At 37.8% G+C, this 24431-nt stretch overlaps 1 protein-coding gene across 3 annotated transcripts in view; it reads left to right on the plus strand.

Moving 5' to 3' along the window:
• VAV3 (vav guanine nucleotide exchange factor 3) overlaps positions 1–24431 on the plus strand; it is a 152871-nt gene that overhangs the window by 88004 nt on the left and 40436 nt on the right. For 2 of the 3 annotated variants that reach the window (XM_042029991.1, XM_042029993.1), the window contains exons 16-19: positions 198–299; positions 1490–1590; positions 9972–9994; positions 12932–12977. In XM_042029991.1, the coding sequence (XP_041885925.1) occupies positions 198–299; positions 1490–1590; positions 9972–9994; positions 12932–12977 (272 nt within the window). The remainder of the gene's footprint in view (positions 1–197; positions 300–1489; positions 1591–9971; positions 9995–12931; positions 12978–24431) is intronic. The other variant, XM_042029992.1, reaches the window with a different exon arrangement.

Raw genomic sequence — 24431 nt, forward strand, 5'->3', positions numbered from 1 at the left:
AAGAACTAGGTCTGCATAATATCATAATTCAGATTTCATCTCAAGGTGTGTGGTAAAGTCCATACTTCTGATTCTTGTCCGTGAAAAACATTAAAGTGTAAATAAAACCATCTGTTTGTGGATTAAGATTTCCTGCTGTGAACGTTGCCTTGTGTTCTACATTTCATTTAATGCATATTTTCAAATTTTGTTTTTAGGTCAAACATCCGGCCAGACTATGCAGATACAAGCTTTCATGAGTTCAAAATGCATACCTTCAGTCGGGTGACATCTTGTAAAGTCTGTCAGATGCTTCTAAGGTATTGTAAAGGTTCTTTTGGGTGGTGGTCTCTCCCTTTCCCGCCCCTGCAAGAAGTTGTGGATGCTCCATCCCTGGAAGTGTTCAAGGCCCGGCTGCATGGGGCTTTGAGCATCCCACTCTAGTGAAGGGTGTCCTTGTCCATGGGAGAAGGTTTGGACAATCTTTACAGTCCCTTCCAACCCAAACCATTCTGTGATTGTACGTTGTGTATTGTTGATATTCTGAAAAATGAGGGCACAGCATTTTAGCAAGGGCGTTTGAGTGTGTGTAGTGCCTTTTTTAGGCACAGGCATGGAATAAATTAACTTCAGGTATGTTCCTCCCTGTTGTAGATTTTTTTTTTCTTTAGCAGTGCTTTTCCTGAATAGTCAGACTGACCTGGAGTTTCAGAGAATTTTTCTTTCTTCTAGGTTTTTTTTTTTCCCCCTCAATGCAATAAGGTCTCAGTGACTATGAAAAATGGTGTAACCTTCTAAACTTAAAGTCAAGAGGGCTAATTCCTGACTTTGGAGCAGTGTAGTTGAGTTACTGTGTCTGCTGCAAACTGCTGTTGCTGAGGAGCAGCTGCAGTGCATTCAGGACACAGCCCCCAGGATGCTATGTTGTTCTCCATGGGCCTCCAGCTGGGTATTTCCAAGTGCCACCTTGTGTAGTGACAGTTAGAGGAATTAGCAGCTCTGAAGATTAACTGAGGTGTCCATGATACATGTTTTTTTTTTAAATGAACAAATTTAAAGTCAAGAATATTTGCAATATAGCCTATTAAACTACTTAATGCTTAAATATACATTCAAACTTTCAACTCTCTTGAACTGACTCCTATTCTTCGTGGTGCCTAGGCGAATTCCCACTGAGATGAAGTGCAGTGTAGATCTGTAGTAGGATAGATGCATAATGGTATCATTTTAAGTGAACTGTTCCAAAGGAGCTTTGGATTACATTTGAAATGGAGGTTTTTATTCTACTAGTAGTCTGAAAGAACCGTCTGGTTGTGATTTTTAATTGGCTAGTAGTGACAGAAAGTAGATGAGCTGCTTGTTTGTCAGATGTCACTTTTTCTCAAGCCTTTAAGGACTATGATTATGCAGAACAATAAATGACTTCTAATACCTTCTGCCATGTCTCTTATGTCCTTTATGTGTGGAATTTGTCACCTCTTATGTACCACTACCTAATTTTATTTTACAGGGGTACATTTTATCAAGGCTATTTATGTTCTAAGTGTGGAGCTGGAGCACACAAAGAATGTTTAGGAAGACTAGACAATTGTGGCAGGGCTAATTTAGGTGGTAAGTAATTTTTATTGTTCGAATACCATTTTTAATTAGAACATAAAACTTGCTAGATATAATTAAGGTTTAGTTTACCTCTAATTTGTGTTTATTGTAACATGCATACTTGTGAAACTACCATTTATAAGCACAATTAGAATTGCATTTAGGATTCATAGGGATTTTTATTGCTACTAAATTGAAATGTTCCAAAGCAGGAGAGAACTGTTACAGGTCAAACCCAATTTCTTCGTCAATGTCCTATACAACAAGGAATTGCTGTAGTTGCAATTGTGGATTGCTCATATGTAACACCTACAGTACAGTGCATCATCTATCATCCTTGTGTTTCTCCCTTTATGTCTGTGTCAATTTTCATATTTTCCTCTCAGTTCCTACAGCTGTTTGTACTGCCTCAGCTTCCTCTTTCATCTTTTTGGTTTCCATGGTTTCTGTCCACTCACAATATTCACAAAAAGGTGATTGATGGCTCTCTACTTCCCACACCTAAGAACTATTTTTTTTCTTCTTTTAATCAATTGCTCTGTGAATTTCTTCCCTGGCCATTGTCACTTTGCACTTCCCTTGTTGTTCTGCTCTTTGGGACCTTAAGGAATCTTTTGAGTTCAACTACTGTTTGGCCTCCCACAAATAACTCCAAAAATTTGACGTCTTCCCGTTCTGCTCAGTATTATACCTGTAAATCTCTTTCTGACATCTTCTGGATCTCCCACTGCTAATGCTCAGTGTTAGCCCCCATCACTGGCCACCCTTCCCTTCACTGTACCTACTCTGTTGGTGGCAGTGTGTTTGTTACACTATTGCCACAGTCATATAATCCTAGTGCCATTTTTGACTCTTCCCTCTGTCCAGCTTCTCAACTGTTCTTTTTTTAGAGATCATTTTGAATTGCTGTTGTGTTTAAAAGAGAAAAGCCACTGGGAACACACGGTGATTTATGGAAACTGGAGTTTTATATGTTGGGGAAGTTTCCAGTTATGTATCATTCTCACTTCTTTAAAATCTGTGCATTCCTTTTCAGAATTATTTCATAATAATTTGTGAAGTTTCTCATGTCTCACATACTTCACATAAGCTACTGCAACCTCTTCCCCTCAGTTATTTTCTTTTTGACATTAGTATGTACAATCTTTATAAAATACTGTTACAGAGATGCTCTCTTGCGCTTTTGAATTACATGATGGCTTCATCTGCTGCTCTTTACTGAGCTGCTGTTTCCAGATATTGACTCTAGCTGTCCTTTCAACATTGTATAAGCTTGTTTCAGTCTTTGTCCCTGCTTGCATTACTTCTGATTTCTACTTGGCTTTTGGCTCTCTTTTGTGCTAATTACCTGTGCCATTCTTTCATGAAATCAACAGGATGGCAGGTACTGACTTTTGCTGTAGTCAGTAAACTTTTTTTTCTCAGCTCCTTTTCTGTATTGGAGATCTTCCATGCTATCCTCCAAATCTGAACTCTTTACAAATAATCTTTTGTAGATCTGAAAACCATACAAGCAATCACAGTATTTGTGACCGAAATACTTTTCGGAACACAGGCTTTTCACAGAACCTCCTGCAGATACTCTAAGGAAAATAAATATTTAAAATTATCTTAAAAATGGAATGTTTTAAAGCAATTACATTTAAATTAATAGAGTGGAAAAACTAACACATATTGCTCTTCACAAGAGAGCTGTCTTCTGTGGTATAAACCACCCCTACTACTACTTTTTTGCTTTGTCCTGCTCCTTTTCTTTTAATCATTTCTGTAGTTTTTATTTTAATTGGATAGCTGGCACCCCAGGAGGCAGGAGCTTATCTTTCTGTTCCTCTGTAAATATCTGTGGACACATATGGTGCAACATGCATCAGTAAGAATGACCATAAATGCCTAGATAACAAAAGGTCTGATTTCTTGCAATTTTCCTGCATACTTAAGCAGTGCTGTACACTTGCTAGAGAGAACAAAATAACAGCAGCAACAAATCACATTCCTCCTTCTTTGTAAGTGGAATAAATTATAATTTTAAAAATTCAAAGAAGCAGAATGGTATTTTGGATTTTACTTCAAATCATCTTCCTAATGTTTTTAGAATTATAATGTACTGAAACTGCAAGCAACTGGATTGCTAAGATCCTTTTTTACGTTACGTTTTGTTTACATCCAGGTGTTCAGCACTCTGCCCTCTCTTCAGAGTTTGCTTTCTCTTCTCAGTCTGTTTTTCCTTCTATGCAAAGACTCCCCGATTGCTGTAGCTCTCATACAAGACAGGAGAGCTGTGTATCTTCTACCTGCTCTTGAGGCAGAAGGACAGGAGGTGCTAAGCTGTCTTTCCTTACAGTCTGCTCTGAGATCATAGCTGCAAAAACCAACTCTAAACTGCAGCTCTTGCCATACTTTGCCTTGCTTTACCAAACACTGAGGATGGAAAGGACTAGGGGTTTTGCTTACTTAGCTGAAAAAGTGTCATCCATCCACCTGACAAAGGCACTTTGGCCAGTGATAGGAAGGGAAATCCTCAGGGTTTTCTCTACTGTTTTCCACTTCTACTTTTTATTTGCCTTTTTAAAGAAAGAAGTGTTGATTGAGCAGTGCTGGCCATTCATAATGTGCACAGACCAAGAAGAAGTTTAAGGAGGAGTTTTATCAGTACATGTTTCCCTATATGGGCCAGAAAGGGATGAGACAACTCAGACTCTCTGAAATATTTGTTAGTGCAACCTGAGTATGAATTATTTTCTGGAGCTGTCCTTTAAATATTCCAGAGCTATGTTGAGAAATGAGGTCTCCCATAAGTTATCTGCCATGCCTGCTAAGCTGTGAAATGTTATTAAAGGCATGCAGACATAAAGATATAATGTAAAATTCAACATTTCACTGCACTTGGTGTAAGAAGTACACTCTATATGCACAGATTTCTAACATGGTTTTAATTTTGAATATTTTTCTTTTGAAATATTTAGAGAAATTAATTTATGATAATTGTAATATTTTTTTAGCAGTGTCATCTGCTGCTCCTGTGGGAAATGAGCAAAGGTTTGTGTGGCAGCAAAATGCCTGGAACACTTATTGTATTGCTCTGCTTGGTGGGTTTTGTTTTGTTGGTTTGTTTTTTTTTTCTTCCCATGTTTTTTCCCATGTTACAGCCTTGTTCACAGGGTATAATGTATATGAAACTGAGCCATCCTTTTGGGAAACTGGACATTATTAATATTCCCCAGTCATGTGGTATTAGTTATGGCCACAGACACGGAATATCTGTCTATATATGTGTAGATAGATGTGTTTTCTGCTTAATCTGTCATTCTGCCAGTGCCATTCCAGATGCTTCACAGCAAAGTGCGAATCCTTTATGTGGTAGACAATGTCCAGGAATGATGCTCTTTGCTTCATCCTGTTAAATTTTCTCTCTATCTTTTTTGGTATTTTAAGAGTTTTTACATCTTGTTTATGCTTTTGCATGGCTTCCCTATTTTGAAATCTCTAACTGCATTTCAGAGTGTTAGAACAGTGAGCGCTCTGTGAACATGTGACTTCGAGCTTTTGTGGGAAGTCTTGACTGACTGCTTCTCTATGATAAATTATTTTGACCTCTTAATGGTATATTCTCTAAACAGAATAGTTTCAATTTTTTTATTATCTTTTTATAAATGTAATTTTTTCTATGTTTCAAATAATTTTCATTTCCTATTCTGTAGACCTCTTCTACTTCTAGAGGCCTATTTGAAAAAAAGGTGATCAGAGTTCAAAGTACTGCAGTGGGAATATGCCATTAGGTTTCTCAAAGGCATTTGAATTTTCCTCAGCATTTTCTGGTTTTGTAAAGTTTAAGATTCTGTTTTCTTTATAGATTGTGAGCAGATGTTTCTGCTAGCCTTTCTGAAATGATGCTTAGAACTTTCCTGAGTGGATTAAATCTTTTTAAATTTCATTCCAAGTCACACTTTGTGAAAGTTCAAAAGACAGACATCCAAAGACAGATGAAACCTTTTGAATGACAAAATTATTAAGTGTCAGATTTAGATGATACACTTATGAGAGAAACATTGACAAAATCTGAAGATAAATTTTTGTGTTCTCATGCTATGCCTTATACACAAACATATGCCATTTCCTCAGATGTTTTGCTTCAAAGGCGGCCAGTTCAGCAGATTGTAGAAATTTTAGTGATAAAAGATGCAGAGTTAATCAGTTGAATTAATAAACAGAACAAAATGTTTGCATTTAGCCCTAGGGTTTTCTTGGTTGCTGTTCCTGCCCATGCTGCTGTAAATCAGCAGTGTTGGTTTAAGTCTTCTGTGCTAGTGTCTGTCATTATTGATTTAATAGGTTTTCTTCCCCCTTAAATGCTGTTCTATACATCCCCAAGTAGTTCTCTACATTTTCATATATTTTACTTCTCTGCCCTATTACTTAATCTTTCTGTGATTTGGAATCCTTGCTAATGTTTTGATTAACTCCTTTGAGTCTGATTGCACAGTCTTAAACACAAGACTGTATAAAATCCTAAACACAATTATTAGAAAACAGATGCACTTACTTCTGTGACAGGCCATTTATAAGGACATATGTGGTGTTCTTTCCTCTGGCGGCTAAGAGGGCATCTCCTCACGCTTGTTACATCTTCTGGCTTCTCAACTGCGTTCCTATGTCATACGTCTTGGCACAGAGCGATTTCACTCATCTGGTGATGCTCTCCCACTAGCTGGAAGTGTTTGTGTCTGGGAATGCCTTAGAGTGGGGCCTTGGATAAGCAAGCCATGAGTAAGACACACCTTTGGCAGCCAAAGGGAGAAGCTGCATCCCTTATTGTTCCTACGTTTATTGTACAGACTGCTCTGTGTCCCTTGCAATTTCTTCAGAGGCCTCATAGGATTGATGAAACAGTATCACTCTGTCCAGAACATACTGAAGAACTCCAGTCTGTTTCGTAGTCTAAACCAGCAGAATTAACAATTCACTTTTATTTCCAGACTGGAATTTTTCCAAGTCCATCAAATTATGTTGAATTAAGTATTCTCAGGCAAATGCTTGCTTGTTCTACTGACTGTTGAGTATTTCAATTAGAGAAACCTCCAATAATGATTCTAGAATCTGAAAGTGTTTTGAATATTTTAAGTATACTGCCAAACCCACAGAATTTTCTTCTTTATATTGCTTTTCCCAAGGAATATTAAAGGCGTGTCTCATCAGGTCATTAATAGATTAGAAAAACATTAGCTGGTCATTTTTATAGTAAATCTTAGTTAATTTACGCATGATTTCTTTCTCATTTGGATAATTCCATTTTAAAAGGTACTATATTTCTTTAGATGGAAAAGAAGTTTCTTCAGCTGTGAGATGAACTTAAAAGAAAATGTTGCCATATGAATGGGTTAAGTTTAGAATTGCTTTCATACAGTAATGTGCATGCCCAATAATACAGTTCATGCTGTCCATGTCCTAATTGCTTGCTACAGCACATTAGAGATTATTCATGAAAAGCCTGTGGTCTTGACATCTAAAAAGAAACCAGCAGCTTTCACTATTTACGTTTTTGCTGACTTAATCAATAGTTGTGAAGTTGCTGGCTCTCCTCCAAATCTCTCGTGTCAACTGAATTGACAAGTAAATGCTCAAAGCCTGCAAAGTTCATTGGAGTTATACCTCTTTTTAAGAAACTGTAACAGAGGTTGAGCTATATTGTTTAACTAATGATTCTTGCTCAACCTGAATAAAAGCCAGTTACCGTGCTTGGTATTTTTTAGGGTCCTGCATTGTGGTACATCTGGGTTGCATTTCTAATTTTGTTCTGATTGAGCAATGACTGGCTAAATGACTGGAAAGGAGCATGTAGTCGCACAGGTCCTTTCAAGGGACTTAGTTTATAGTTCCTGCATTTTAAATATTTTCAGTTTTGTTTTAAAATAGAAAGGTGAGTAGCTTATTACATACACTTTTTATTTACTCTCCATTTACTTAGCATGTAAATCCAGCTGCTGTGTTGCATCCCTGAAGAGCAGCTTATTCCCATTTTCTGAGCTGTGTTCCCTCACTTACTGAGGCCAGCTGCTGCTACTTTGCATCTGTAGTAAAATATAATTATCATAATGTGACCCAATGGTAATGTGGCCTCAGCGAATGAACAAAAAACCCCCCAAAACTGTGCTGAACTATGGCATTAATTAAGTGGCTGTCAGAACTGAGGACTCACTTGATGATTGTGTTGGCGCACTGGTGATGAGCAGGACCTTGAATTAAAGTTGTCATGTGTAAAATATCTACTGGTGGATATCCTCAGACATTACTTTTTTTCCCCCGTAAAAATAGAAATGAGGGTTTTCTTGGTTTTGTACTTGTGTGGTGTTTGGAAAACAGGTATTTCATGAGGAAATGATACAAATATTTCAATACAGAATGTTCTGAAATACAGAATATTTAAACTGTAACGAAGTAACAGTTTAAATAAGACAAGTCTTATTTTTTGAATAGGCTTTTATGTGGAAATACAGATACTGGCTATTTTTTTTCATTCCCAAAGTGTTAATAGTGAAGCCACAAATGGCATTGTGGTTCATCAGTGTTGGTTTTCTGTTTGATCCCTCGCCTCCCTTTTAATAAAATCTGTTTTACATGAATGATCAGGAATATTAATTATCTTCCTTTGCAGTGATTTCTTGATTCCAGTTATTCAGTTATTGAAAATTAATCACTGAATTTCCTAATTATTATAAAAAGCTTTGGGATGCTCTGATCAGTAGATGGAACTCATTCATCTGGTTGGATTTGGGGTATTTTTTAGAGGTAAAAATAATATTCAGCAGCAACGTTCAAAAATCAGATTCATTAATTTCCACTGGAGGATAGGACAACATTTCCACTTCAACTTTTCAATAAATGATCTGCTGAAATAAATATAAGTCTTTAGAATACAGAGTCTGGATATATATGTCTGGATACGTGTTGGCCTCCTTTGCAACCTATATGATTTCCCTTCATTTGAAGTCATTCATAATACTGAGATCAAACATTCAAAAAAGGAGATTTTATTCAGATTTCGGCAAAAATTCTGAAAGGCATATGAAATTGTGAAATACCAAAATTATACTTTTGATTTTCAGCAGCACTTTGGCAACTAATTCCCTCAGGCTGCTTAGAAAACATCAACAGACTACCTGCATCTCTTCCTTTGGATTAGCTTATTTTTCTTCTCTTTGCTCACTGCACAAACGCAAACTAATCCTTCTGGAAAGGTTATAATCACAGAAGCGATTCCGTGGCTGGCGAGATGAAGTGTGCTGGCGCGGGGACTGAGGGCGTACGTGAGCGGAGCTGTGCCAGCGCCGCAGGGGCTGTGCCCGCCCGGCCCAGCGCGCGCGGCTGCGGGCTCGGCCTCGGCACGCCTTAGCGGCTTCGCAGAAAGCGCTGCGGAGCCAGGGATTTTGTTTTCCCACACTCCACTGATTCATGGAACCTTTCTTAGTGGAACAAAAGGGACTTGCAGTTAAAGTTTATTATTTGTTTGACCGTGGATATGCCTTCCTGTTTAGGAGATACTACTGTAAAAGTTTTCAAATGTCCTGAAGTACACAGAGACCAGGCATGTGCAGCTTGTGCTGTGCCTCAGCAGTGTGTGTAGTGCAAGAGAGCACAAGGGCAAATACAGCTCTGTGTGCTTTGATAAGACACTGACCCAAAATCTAGAGTGTACCCAAATACCTGCTATCAGATTAAATATTTCAAAGGACATGTGAAACAGATATCTTCTTTTGTGCCTTTTGTGATGTGTGGTGGTGTGTGTGTGATGAAGTGTTACTGGCTTTATGCAGTCTTTCTGGTCTCTCAGAGAAATTTTTTTCCTAATTTTTAAGTAGTACCATAAAATTCATAGTAAAGGTAAATAAACCAGCAGTGGCTTCAGTCTCTGGTGTACTAATGCAATGCTGAATTGAACATGAAATATAGAACACTTTAAAGCTATACATTTTATCTTGATAGACTGTCACACTGTGAAAAGACAGAGACAAGAAAAGGTGTGAACTCAACTTGCAAGGAACTGTAGCTTTGAGTTCCAAACGAGCTAGTATTTATCAAACATTTTTGCAGGGTTCTCAGGGTTTGTCAGGTGTGGTGTCCCAGCCTGCCGTGCTGCTGCTGGTGCGTGCAGGTGCCCTGCAGCTGGAGCCAGCCCCAGCCATGGGCGCAGCCTGGCGGGGCCAATGAGCACCGGGAGTGCAGCAGGGTTTGCACAACAGCACCCGGCGCACCCCGGGCTCTGGGGCGGCTGCACGGATCAGGTGGCAAAAGGAGGCAGCAAGGTTTTCTGTAACACCACTCAGCACAGGCTGAGATTGCTCTATAAAAAGTGTACAATTTGCAGTCAACAATAATGCCAATTTTTACTTATGTTTCAGAACATGGAAACGTGAAACATGAGGTAAGGATTAATTTTCTTTTGCATGTGATGTTTGTTTTGTTGGTGACATAAGAGCTCCTTATTACTTTTTGCACATGCTGATGGAGAAGGTATGTTTTTCTTCTGGGTTTGCAAACATTTATTTAGGGTGCTGTAGAAGTTATCTAAGCAACTAGCTATTCGTGATTAAATATGAATGTCTTCTGCTCAAAATGTGAGTTAAACTTGCTGCAATATGACAGTACTCAGAGCACTGGAAGAGGTGGAGATGTTTTTTTTAAGCCACAGGTAAGAAAACATACATTGCTTCACTGCTGATGGTTAGATCCTTACTGTTCCTAGACAAAATTTGGCTGTAGAGTTAAAAGTAGTTTTTTTTTTTTTTCTCTGTCGTGCCAGAGAACTGTGGGGTGATGAAGGATTGGCAGGGCAGTGTTTGCCTCTTCATGTGAAAAGACAATAGTTGCAAAGGTATCCTGTGGTATGGAGTTTGTGTAATCTGGAGAGAATGTTAGAGTGGGACCTGAACAGAGGAGCTGCTGTGATGCACATAGTGTAACTTTCTGTGAGCCCAAGAAGGCTGCAAGCAACCCTGGGTTATTTTCCAGCCAGCTCCTGGGGCCTCTCCACTGTTGTACAGGAGGGCATGGCAGATGGGTTTTGTCTGCTCCTTCTGACAAAAGAGAGGCAGCATTTCAGACCTAGAGCATAATAGTTTCTAGCACCTATTTTAGATCAGAAGTTTATGGTAATTGCTTAAATGATACATCAGTTATAAACAGCATGTGTTGCTGCTCTCCATAAGCATGGCTGTGTTTGACCCTGTTGCTAATACGGGTAATGGGAGAGTTATTGCTGACAGGGCTGGTGCAGGGGTAGTTGTGTGCAGGGCTGACCATGTCTGTGCTCTCTGATGTTTGAGCTGTTTGGGTGTCACTGTAAGCCCAGAGGGCAGTGGGACTGGATGAGGGCAGCCCTGCACCCTCTGGTGAGCTCCTGGGATGGGGGCCCCGGGTGGGCTCCAGCTCATGGGGACCCGCAGGGGAATCGTGTGGTGATGGGGGACCTCTGGCAGAGGGAGAGGGGTGTGCTGCCTGTGCCCAGACCCTGCCTGCTCTCCTCGCTGCATTCTCAGCTGTGCCTCTGGCCAGGTGCTGCCCAGCCTTTTGTGTCTCTGCCTTGATAGATGCACTAAGTAAGAGCACTCTAAACTGTGGGAATCACAACATGGTCCATTTGCCTGATACCTTTTCAGTCCTGCAGCTGGCAGGCATGGTTGGAGAGCTGTGAATAGATTGTCCCCTGGGCTTGGTGGACCAGAGTGCCAGGCTTCCTAAAGCTAACTGTGGTGAACGTACTATGTCTGGATGAAAAACTAGGTATACTGTTTTTCCTTGTTAGGAAAATAAGGGTCTCCTTTCTATTGCCTGTTGAGTTGATCCAAGACATCAGGTTTACATTCATTTTTACCAAGACTCCTGTTTAAGTGCCTGCTTTAATTCTCTCTGTGCAGAGAAAACTTGAGCACGGATGAGGAGCTGTCATTTTGGAAAACATGGATTTAGGTTTCATACCAGTAAAGTAAAGAATCTACTAGTAATGCAATATGTTAAAAGATACTGAGCATGTTTTCATATAGCTCAAGAACTGTTTCTTTAAACCCGTTTTCCAGCCAGTCCTTTGGTGTATATGACTTTGAGTTGTCACAGCCTTTCTGTTGTTTTTATTTCAATTAAGCATTTCTCTGTCTCCCTTTGTACTTTTCTGAGTCCTGCCCCTTTCCCTCTCTTGTGCAAATCTGTGGTTGCTCACCAGTCTGCATCAATCCGTATTAGCGACATGGCTTCCATCTATAAAAACCAATATAGGATCTAATTGAGCATTTTGCTTTTATCCAGTACTATTATCTTCCTTGTGGCAGCAGCTTTAAATTTTTATTCTATCTACTACAGATAAGGCAAAACTTGTATCCTGTCTTTAATTAGACTTGTGGGGTACAGAGAGAATATGTCCAAGGACTCAAGAGTTTGAAAGCTGTTTTCAAACCAAGCTTTTGATTTTGCTTGCTTGCTACAGGGCTTGGTAATGTGGTTATGCCTCAGGTTACTGCTTTCTGGCTTGACTTGGTGTGTGTCCTGCATCACCTTATATCAACGGCGAGTAAATCAGGGCAACCTAATTGTTCCCTTTGTTATGCAACATGCTTTTCTCTGCTTGCTTTGATTAAAAAATAAATAACTGCATGAAGTGTCATGCAAGTTACCAGATAAAACAAGTTTGCAAAAGCAGATGAGTAGTTCACAGATATGCATTATTTCACATTGAAATTTCCAGGGATCCATAGTAAGTGTCTTAGTGTATAAAATATAGAAAAGAAATTGAAATAGTCTGAGTCTTGTCAGAGAGTTTCTGATTTCACTCAACTCTGGTTCCTCCAATTTTAGAGAGATAGACAAGTTACTAAATATATTTAAGTACTTGCCCAGAAAATAAGAAAATTAAGCATTCCATAGGGAATTGTAGCTAGCTTCAGTATAAAGTAGTGAAAGTTTCTACCTTATCAAAGCAATGCAAGTGGCTTTTACTTTTGTGTTGGTGGATGTTATCTGGGGCAGATAATGCCAGACTGCATGTTTTTCCTGTATCCTATCCATAAATGATTAAAAAATACATTTGTACTTAGTATCAAAAAATGTTGTATGAAAAAGCCTCCTATGGACTGAGACTCTTTCAGCCCAGTCTCAGAAAAAATGGGATATATGAAAAAAAGTCAACATTACTAAGAATATTTTTCAAAGTGTGATCTTTCTACAAGATAAAGATAATTGTGTTGGTGGTTGGGGGAAATAATTTAAGGAAACCAGCTTTGCCTAGTAGATTGTGGGAATGAAAGGACTGCAATGTGCCTCCATGAAAACATGTTTATTCATATCTCTGATTCTCATTTTTGCTCTGCAGAAGCGAACAAATGGAATTAGAAGAAGCTCTAGACATGTGGACACAGGTTTGTGTCATGGCTTTTTAATACTTAAAACATTAAATAAAAAGAGTGATAAAGCTGTAACTTGCTTTGTTAAATTGCACTGTGAATGGTATTGTCACACACACAATGCTGAGAACTTGATTGCTGAAGTCATTGAAGGACTTAAGTGATTGCTCTGTGATTTCAAAGATAAGGTCAGCTGGTTGAACTCCTAATTTTTTTTTCCTTGTTTTTTCTTTAAGTAGGGCTCGGGTTCTATTTGAACAACAAAATGCCTCTGGGCTTTCATTAATATGACCCACCCTACTGTACTCTGTAGTTTTAAAAGAAATAACTAAAGGGATAAGCAGACAGTTGCTTACAAAGCTCGGGTTCTAATTCTTCAAGTTGTGGGTATTCTCAGCTCTTAAATATAGTGGTGCTCAGTGCTTAACTGTATGAATTGCTTTTCTGAAAGGCATAAACCAATTGCAGTTTTATATTGAATTTCAAAGTGATTTTATTTTTCCTGTTAGTTTATAGTACATACTTTTGTGGAATCATGGCAGCAGCAGCCCTTAAGAAAATTAAATGCTTAGTTATGTGTTGTGTACTCAAGTGGGTGAATATTTCCTCTGGAGACCCATTATGTGTCTGAATAAAATATTCAATGTTTTTCAGTGTAACTGTGATATTTTTAGTGTCATTTTTTACAGTAATTACATTTCTGTCCTTTATGTTTCTTGTATAGTTTAATTACAGGAGATTTGTTATGCAGATATTATTTGGAATAAAAGTAAGCTGTGGATTATTAAATATTTCTAGATGTGGACATCTGAGAATAGTTGGAGTTAAACATTAAACAGGATGGCAATTCTGTACACCACATTACAGCCTGGCAGAGCTAAGCACTTTTCAAAAAGTAGGAATGCTGGTTGTGCCAGTAGCATTGCAGCTGCCTTGGCTTGGAAAGTCTAAATGTTGTAACTGGCTGAAGCAGACCACACCTTTCTTGCTCACGTACCTTTGACATGTTTTGGAACACGTATCGTCACTTTGTTCCCTCTAGCAAAATAAACCTGCTTCATGATTCCAGAAAGTGTTCAGTGTGTCTTGACGACTGCAGTGATAAAAGACAAAAATAAGCACCCTGTAACTCTGAAAATGAATACATTCAGAGGGGAAAACATCAAGGGTAGGAATTAAATAATGCAGAAGAGGGTGATTTCTTCCAAGTGTTTGCTAACAAGACTGAGTTCTTCCCATTCATTGGTACATGTTGCAGTGAAGAGTAATTGTGTGCTTGCAGAATAGTCCTTGTAGGTTCAGTACCTTTAAACACAGCTGTCTCATATAGAGTCATAGAAGGTCAAGTAATTTAGCTTCGAGAACCTTTTGAGTACACTGGTGATTTTACTTGCTGTTGAAGTCTGACAGAAGTATTTGCAGGATCTTTCTATGCAAGGATACTTTAAAAGTAGTTTTTATTGAAGACTAAGTACCATTGAAATCATCAAAAGTAGTTGAATAAGTAGGTGTTTAAAACCTGTGTGTAGCCAATGCCTAAAATACAGTTCTGCTCATGCCCCCAGCATGTCCATTTACTGACACAGAAGAGTTCTTTGAGTTGGTGGGATAATCTCTTGTTACAGAGTGAAGTTCTTCATCCTCATTTTTGAAAACCAATAGAAATGCAGAATGTCTGCATAAACTTTTAGGTCCCTTTATTAGAGACATTGCTGCAGAAGACTTTGTACAGAATTGCTTCTGACATTTTAAAGGTTTTAAATAAATTATAATGAGAAATATATTGCATACTAATGTACTCTCTACGTATGCTGTCAGTTTTCAAGTGAAATGAGCTTCTTGTTTTGCATTTTGTCAGGATAGGCATTCTGTGTCCTCCTGTAACTTGGTGGGTATAACTTTTAAAGACATGAATGTCTTTGGTAAACTCTTGGCGCCTGTTTTGCATAATTTAAGTATTAGTGTTCATCACATTGCACATTGCCTTGAGAGACAGATGCTATCCAGAGGGCAGCACTTGTGAGAGATCAGTTATGTCAGGCATACATTACTGCATTGATCCTCAGAGCTTTTCAAGTGCACTGGCATGGAAAGTTCTGAAGAGTCTGAGCACCAGGATGCTCTTTTTGCTGAGAGAGGTAGCCAAAGATTGACTGCCCAGACTGCTTTGTCTTTAGAAGGTTTGGTCTGTTGCTGCTGCCAGTGATGCATGTGATGGTGCTGAAGCATGGGTGCTACGTTAGGAAGCAGACATTTGCTGTGAATCCATAACCAGCACCTGCAGTGACTAAATATTGATGGAGTTTGATATCACCAGTAAAAACAAATATTTTGGGTTGCAACTTGTCAAGATTGTTCTGTTATGTCTGTCTTTGGCTATTTTAATAAAGAATAATGAATAGCATGGTCAAGTTAATGCACTGTGCTTCTCTTTTTATGCTTAGAGTCAAATTTAACTTTTGCTGACACAGCTTAGCCCAGAATGAAAAATCATTTAAATTTGATGAGAAGTAGTGCAAGTGAAGGATGGTCTAAACAAAACAGTGGAAGGATACTGGATTAAAATATCTTGTTTTCTGCTGGTAAAGCTCATTGATGAAGGAACTTATCTAGCTTAAGTACCCTAAAAGGAATAAGTTGGTTTATGGCTTTTTCTTTTGTTTTTCTTTGAAGTTGGGTTAAAAGTTTTGACAGTGACAGTTTTCTCCTCGAGATTTGCTTTGTTTTGAATAAGAAAGAAGGGTAGAAGGAAAAACGATTAATGGATAATGAGGCAGCAAAATCCCTATGAAATGAAAGCAGTCATGAGAAAAATGTTTGCAAAAAGAAATGTGTGCAGAAACTGTACAAATGAAGAAAGAACTGGAAATCATAAAAAATATGGCTTCGTCTTTATGCTGTGCACTAGGCCTTCAGCCTGCAGTCCATTTGCAGAGAGCCTTCTGAATTGCTTCATCTACTGAGTTTTAGTGGGACAGGTTTTAAATAACCTTTCTTTGGATTAAGCAGGAGATAATAAAAGCCACTGACAGAATGAACCGGTGAATACACCTGCAGCAATAAATCCAGGGAAAATTTGGTCTACAGCTTGCATGTGACTGTAGAACAACATGATTCTGTTTAAATACATTTAAGAACTGATAAGACTGGTGTCAGTTTTTGCATAGAATGGGCACGTGCAGTGATAATTATAGGATGTTTTATTCTTGTGTAGGGAATATGTTTAAGCGTGGGATTTACACAATTGGCCTAAATGACAAATTACGTGTATTCATAAATACAAATTCTTACTGTGTGAATCCTGAAAAGGATGATGCAGACTGACCAATGTTTTTAATGGAAATAATTTTGTATTTTACTATGAGTAAAAATTACTGTCTTTCTCAGCTATTGAAATAGTACAGTGTATATTTCCTGTCTTTTTTTTTACAGTATAAAGAGTCTAAATGTGATAGATTCACAGCTTAGTGTTTTTGAAACTGGTTTTACCCTAAACACTTCTGCTAATATAAACATCAGAATTTTAATCTCTAGAAGTGTGAAAGTGTATTTCGTATCAGAAGGATAAACTTGGTAAAAATAGAACACTAGAAGCCTTATAGTCAAGATTCATTGTAGATTAAACTCAAAATCTGCTCTGTGAAAGATCGCTACTGAGCATCTTAAATAGCTGCTGACTTCTTAAATAGCTGATTTCTTGACAAGCAAGGATTAAAGATTAGAAAACCTCAGTTCTGAACCGAGGGCCAGAACCAATATGTCTTTTCCCTCCACAGAAAATAAAATATTGTCTGGCTTTTTAGGGATGGAGGGACACAATACTAGTAAGTAACGTATACAGTGCAGTAGCTTGGGCTATGTATTTTTCAGCTCAAAACTTCGAAGTTCAAATAATAATTTTAAAAAGAGGTATTTGTATTTCTGCTTGGTGTCTGGTCGAAACTTGCTTTGTGAATCCTCTAATACTGGTTTTACACAAATTATAAAAAAAGCCCCAGGATCTGAAGAGAGTCACTGGGTTTATGGCCTGAAGTATATGCATTAAACAAACAACAACAACAGTGTAGGGAGAAGTACAATACTGGAGATATGTTTATTTCATTAGCTATAGTGGGAAATAAGTTACTTTTGTGCTTCATATTTTGTTAAAATTGCATTTTGGAATCTTTTAACTAGGTTGTGTCATTGTTATATGTGTATGTGATTACTAAGCAGTGGAACAATATTCAGGTGTTTGTGTAGTGTAGTGTTTGCATCTTGTCTTTAGAGTAAAAATTAAGTGATAGTGTCATATTGGCAGTTTAAATTCTCTTTTCAGTTAAGAATGAAGCATGCTAGACCGTGAGATAGTTCAACAAATTTTGACACAGTGTGCTCTATAATACACAAGTCTAACTCTGATTTCCATTTTAGTGCCACTCCAACTGTATGCCCAGCCAAAAGCAAAACCTGGCTCAAACTCAAATGCTGGGATATCCTAACCAGCAGATAATTCTTTGCCAAGTTGTTCTAGATAGAAGTACTCTTTAACTGAGAGTTTGAAGCATTGTGACTCATTTTCTTGTTTTATTGAGCTATACAGGCATGTCCTCAGTAGTCCTGATTGACTGTTGTCTTTCTCATTCAGCCCAGTATAGAGAATACCCAATTCCATGGATGAGAAAAGATAACCTTCTGCAGCATGAAGCCCAGTGCTGAAAACAGGCATTCAGGAATTTATTTCTCCACTTCAACAGTGGCAGCAGCTACCGGGGATTCTAGCTGCCCAGTGCTAACTGGCAGTCAGTATCAGTGTTGAGAACAAGAATTTATCTTGGTTTTAAGCCACAGAAAAAGGTCTACCAAAAAAAAAAGCATTAAACAAGCCCCCAATATTTAATGAGGAGTTGACTGATGTCATTGATAGTATCTCCTTATTAGGATTGTCTTCATCAAGATGGATTAGACCAAGTAGCATCTTTTTGCTTTGGTAAAGGAATTCCTGTGTATAGAATCAAGAAATACATTGATAGGTGTTTTTCTGATACATTTAATACTGTTATTTAATTATATTTCCTGTAAATAAAGAGTAGGAATAAATAGCAATCCCTCAAGTACTAGAATATATGCATGACATTCTTTTCAGTTTTAGATACTGTTAACCTGGAACATAACAGTGTGTTTTAATGGCTAGCCATTAAAGTGTGTACATGGAGAAGCAACTGACTGTAAATTAAATTGAGGAAAGCCAGAAGGAATACTGGGGCAAAGAGAAATGTTTCATAAAACTTCCTCTAGTGAAGAAATAGTTATTTGACAAAGTTTGAGATCTTTTATAATGTTTGTGGAGCACTAGATTTGTTAAGGAGCTTAAGATTTCGCTGCATGGTAATGTTTTGAGCAAACTACAGAACTGAAAATGAGCTTTGATTTTATATGTATGTGACACATGTTTAACTTTTGGCTGGGTTTTATTCAGCTATGAATACCTCTTCCTTTTCTACACATCATCTAGGCACTTTGCTCAAGGTACCTGTAATGTACCCAGTACATGTCTCGGGATCATTGTGGAGCAGAGGAGTTTCAGGTCAGAATGGGTTTAACAGGGCAGCTGGGAGCACACTCTCTGTAAAGAGAACACTCCCTGGCAGGATAGATGTGATGCTGCTTACTGACATGGTGTGTAATCCTGAAGATTTTGAAGTCCTTCAAAGGACTTTGATTGCAGCTCTAACCTGACTGTCTCTTGGTGTTGATAGACATGTCTGAACATGTTTTACATCAGGTGGTTGGGATGGGGTTGGCGTTTGAGACCAGAGTCAGTGAATTTCTTTGTGGTCCCACGTCATGGGACAACTTCTCTCAGCTGGGCCTCAGCAGCAGTGAATTCACAGATGCACTGAACTGTGTGACGTACTTTGTGAAATCGAATTAATTTATCTCACATATTTATTAAAAATACATACTACATTCAAGATCTTTGCCTCCCCCCCCCCTTAAGTGCTTCACAAAATAATGAGTTCATCTTTGTTGTGTTACAAGAAAAGACATGTCTAATGTTTTGCACCAAGAAGTTTTCCACTAATGTGTTTCTGGAAGGTGAAGCAGGGTTTTGTCTTCCAATGAAGCATTTCAAATGCAGTTTAATGATTTTTATTTGGGTTGTTTTATTTTAAATTAAAACTATTTTTACATTCCTGTTGGGGAGAGGTATTTGAAAGGTGCCTGTCCCCTTGGCATCTCAGCAGTAAGCTAACATTCAGAGAAGAACATAGCCTTTAGCCTTTTCTTTTAATTAAACATCAGAAGACCCAGATGCCAAAGGGTGAGATGTATTTATTTTGTAAAACTCTTTCATCCTTGTCTGGTTGGATTGCAAGATTAATTTGCAGTTGAGTAATTTAAACTCTTGTCTTATTGGATATATTTTTTGGGACTGTCTCTATATCTTAAGCAATTAACATTTTATTTTTTCTTAGAGAAGTGATGGTGTTCAATACATGCTTAGCCATATGTTGGCATAATTTTTAAGCTGAGGTGGGTTAAAAATCCTTCAGTGTCTTTCTCTTTTTCTGCATAAAAGCACTCACCCTCAACTGTTTAAGCATCATTGTTTGGAGATAACTGCAAGGAAGTTGTCAGCCAGAAAAAAGGATAAGGTAAGGTAGAAGTGGGCAAAATGGGCATACAAGTATCATCAATAAAACAAAAAAATTCACTGTTTTGTGTTTTAAACACACACAAAAGTAGTACAGCACTATTAAAAAAAAAAAAAAAAAAGAGGCATGTGCCAGCAGCTGTATGGCCAGAAGTTGCCTTTACTTACCATGGCAAGTGGAAGGAATTGCTTGGTATTTTGCTGAAGTTTATTGGGACTTAAAAATCTGTTACTCATCTTTAGGAGGAATATTGCATTTACCCATCTATTTTCATATCTGATTTTAATCTTCAGGATATTTTAATTCTCAGAAGGCAAAACAAAGATAATAAGGCAATGAATGATTAAAAATAGTCAAAAGTAACTGAATTTTAACAGTACTCTAAAGCATATGGTTTCTTTTCTTGTGGCTCACTCATTTAACTAAACCACTATTTGATCACTACTTCAAAGTAATTCTCACACAAAGAATTTGGGAAACATTGTAAAATTGAAAGCAGCCATCCCATGGGAGAAAAAAGACTGCTGAAAATTCACACAAGAGAAGCTCCCAGAGCTGCCTCTGCCTTTTGCCTGAGGAAGGTTTTAAAGCTTGATAGAAGAGGCCAGAGGCAAGAGCCTGAGAAACTGATGCTGCTTTTGGAGAGTTTTTAATCTGCTCACCACTTTGAGATTCCCAGAGAAGAGAAAAATGAGGCTGAGTTGGGCTGCAAGCCAAGCTAGCCTGGGATCCCTCCAAGAGTAGCCAGTTAAATGGATGCTGAAGGATAGAATTTGGGGTAAGGTGTTGTGGTACTTCCTGCTGTACCTTGTGGTTTCATTTCTTAGCTCTTAATTTTCCATCCACGTATTTTCATTATCACTTCTTAAACCAGTCTAAAATCCTCACAACATCCTTTAACTATCACTCTCATGATTAGTTGTGTGAATAAAGCACATCTTTTTGTTTGCTTTTAACCTGCTACCTATTACTTTGACACCTATATTTTTTTGGCTCAAGAAAATGAATAATAAATAAGGAAATAATGAGTACTTTTTCTCTGGTCGCTGTTACGCCACTCATGGGTTGTCTCTGTCATATCCCCTTGGGTCATGTTTCCTCTAGCCTGAAGAGCTGTTATCTACTTAATCCTTCTGATACAGAAGCTCTTCTGTATGTCTGATCATCCTTTTTGCTTGTTTGCATGCTTCTAGGTCCAAGAGTAGTCAGTCTTTCTAGTTTTGTGTCTGCTAGAAGAAATTTCTTAGTGTTGGTATAGAGCAGAATTAGATTGTAATATTAAAGGACTGATTGTAAAAAATACTTAGCAATTGCTCTGAGATCTGTTGTCTCTGTGGGGACAGCTGTTTCACACTTCATCACTGTGTATAATTATTCAATCCATTTGTTGCTTTAAGTCTTTCATGAAGGTATGACCAAATGGCCACCAAAGATCCTTCCAGCCAGAGTTACTCTCTGATTTTGTATCCTATTGTTCATGAAATCTTCCTTCAGTCCTTTGCAAGTAGTATTCTTATTAAAGAAATGCTTTTGCACCTTCTACAAGACTTAATCCACTCTTACTCCCATTTTAATTATACTTATTAATTTTTTGAACAAGGGAGGGCCAAACATGGATTCCTTTGGTTGACCCTTTTGTACATCCCCTTCTATTTGAAAAAAATACTGTTGTTCCAACCTTTTATTTCCTGTCCTTTTGTTGTTTGTTTATTGGGGTCAGGGGGAAACTTTTCCTCTTATATCATGTAAGCTGGAAGACAGCCTTGTTGTGAGTCCTGTTAAAATTATTTTGCTAATCCACATTAATATACAATCTTGCTTCTTCATTGTTTGCTTTAAAGAACTCTAAACAATGTCCCTGACTTGTTCTTAGAAAGTATTTGTAGTCTTTATACTGTTTATCCATATACTTTTAAATTCTGTTTCTGTAGGCTTTACCAGTCTGCCTTGTACAGCTGTCTGATACTTGTGTTGAGATGTCTACTTACTACAACTTCACATATAACTACCTATTTCTATGGTACTGAGTTGTTTTAAGAAATATCTTGCAGATCATAATTAACAGCTCAGCGATGTAATGTTTGAATTTTTGGTACTTAGTATTTTCAAGTAGTGACATTATAAAACCTGATCTGGTGGATTTTTCAGTAGAATTAATTTATTCAGTTGTCACCCTTCGCTGTGGTTTATCCAGGAGCAAAGGTAAAGTACTTTTTCTGAGGCATTAAGTGAAAGAAGTTGGAGTTCAGCCCTCTTTGCTGCTCTTGCTGACCTGCAAATAAATAGAAGACATGTTCAGTCTTGCACTTCTCATAACTTGTGTTTCTTAAGCTTTAGTGTGCAACAGGGAATTAAAAAGTAACTTCATTATCTGATACCTTGAGAAGGTGCCTCAGTCCGTTAACCTTAGAGGTTATTCTTTAACCAGCCTGTTCGGCATAGGGAATGTGGGAGAGGGGAGAGCATGAGGCACTGTCTTTTATTTCAGACAATAAAGCATGATGTTTACTCTTCTTGGCCTTTTTCCTTAATTGGATTTGACAGCAACAAATAGCATGAAATATGATACCGCAAAAGCTGCATGTATGGATCACAGCTTTCCTTCCAGAACAATGTCACACTTCTGGCAGTAGCAGTCTTCTTGTGACTGGCAGGGATCATTTTAGTACACTGGCATTCACTTAATGCTGGTATATCTTCTACAACGTTTAAAAAAAAAAAAAAAAAAATCTTTACAGAAGACCATACAGGTTGCCTTATAATTTTCACCTTCCCCTTGTTTGCTTTGTCATGGGAACAAGAAAGGCTGAATAGGAAAAGAGTATGAGGCTTAATGATGGGGACTTAAAGCTCCGACTGCTCCTGTGCATTGTGTGCTGGTTTTGTTATTTGTTTCTTGTGGTATTGATTTAAACCCTGAAATTGTGTGTTGCCCTGCACAAGGCTCAGGCACCTGAGAAACACTGAATGATCAACCAGGCTCAAAGAGCTGATGCTGGGATTTAAGTGTCTAAGGTGTGTTCTTTGTCAGGGCAGTATTTTGGGAGAAAGTCTGGGTGTTCTGCTGGTGTCAGTTTGATCTCTGGATGATTCTTTGATGTAACTACAGGCTGTTGCCACAAGGTGTGATGCTTTTTCCCACTAAGGTGTTCCCTTACTACCTTTCTTTTGAATCTGTGGATCACCTGGTCACCGGCTAAGTAACTTCAGTGAGATAATGGCAAACTGGTCATAGGAGGCAGCGGTGGCAGCCGCAGTGAGGAGATAAGTGAGATAAGTCATCCAGACTTAAATGGGATATCAGCCCATATACTTTGTTGCTTTCAGGTGTGGTTTCTGTCTTAACAAATCTCACACTTTGCTGGAGTATATAATCCACATTCAGACTGGAAACAGAAAGTAGAAGGAGAATCTTCACTATTGTGCAGATGAATATATGAGAGTTTCCTTGACAGGGAGGGAAAGAAGCAAAAATATGTAAGATGGAGCATGATTATTATGGCAGCATTGACATCTTGACGGGGACTAAACTTGATTCCCATCTTTATTGCATATGATAATTTACCAATAGTGTCTTGATTTTGCAACAGCGGTCAAGTGATGGATCATTTTATTGTATGTTTTCATTTTTGCCTTTAAAGGAAGACCCTTTTACGGCTTATTATTTATTCATCATGTAAGCAGTCTTCAAGTTAAGGACTTACTTATATGTAGAGATAGAAAATTAATCTACTTAAATTTGTAAACTATTTTGAAAATGTTACTAAAAATTGAAAATACTTTCCTTTGATAAAAAGGGAGTATGCAGAAACAGTGTATCAGAATAGTATATAATTTTTCATATGCTAGTTGTGCTAGAAAAGAAAGGCTAACATAAATGAAGACAGTAAAAAACTTATGTAAGATATATATTTTTATACTCACTGGATATTTACATTGTAGTCTCAATGCCTTTGGGTATATCAGCTGATTGAGGCTAGGGATACTACAAATTCATGGGAAAGCTGGAGGTATCACAAAATATGATGTGTTTTTTATTTTCTAGAATTTATTTTCATAGATTGCCAATACTTCACATATGCAAAGTGTGCAACATAAAAACAATATATAAATAGTATATACTGTTTAGGGAGAAACAATTTTAACTGCATTGTGGTGTTAACAGTGAAATACGTATTCATCCTTTTTGACTATTATAGCACAAATACTTTGTAATGAAAACAAGTTCTGTTCTCTTTTCTTGAAGAAAATAATTTATTTGCTGCAGCCTATACAGACCAGAAATAAGTAGGCATATTTTTTGGGAACAGGTTTGTTTTAGCCAAAACAACAATGTCTTTTCATTGCTTTAATATAATGCCGTAATTCTTGGCAACATTTATCTACTGATGCTTGCATGCAAAGAAGATCTGTAAGGCCTGAAATTTTTTTGCATGTGTGCTAAGAACTATCAGTTAAGAAGTAAAAGAGGTTTCAGCTGTAATCAGGGTAGATGCCACAAAGAAGAAAAATTGCTTGAAGAGTAAGATCATAAGAGCGTTTAACTTGAAAAGCTGAAGGATTATGTTAGCGTTATGAAGAGGGCGCGTGCAGGCGAAAGGATTTGTCATGTGCTGGGACCTGCCTGCTTTGCCAGGCCTCAGCCACTTCCCTTTCACAATATGTAATAATTTAAAATGCTTCTCATGCCAGAGAATTTAATTCTTGTAAGTAACAGAAATGGAGACTGAGGCCTTTTGTCTTAGAGGCAGATGCTATTAGTCAATACTGAACACCAAAGAAATTGCATGAAATATAATTGAATTTTTATTTTTGCAATTCTTGATGAATA

Source organism: Corvus kubaryi, unplaced genomic scaffold (assembly GCF_017639235.1).
Source record: "Corvus kubaryi isolate FWS band 111438036 unplaced genomic scaffold, C.kubaryi_AGA036_p1.0 37334, whole genome shotgun sequence".
Lineage (NCBI taxonomy): Eukaryota > Metazoa > Chordata > Aves > Passeriformes > Corvidae > Corvus > Corvus kubaryi.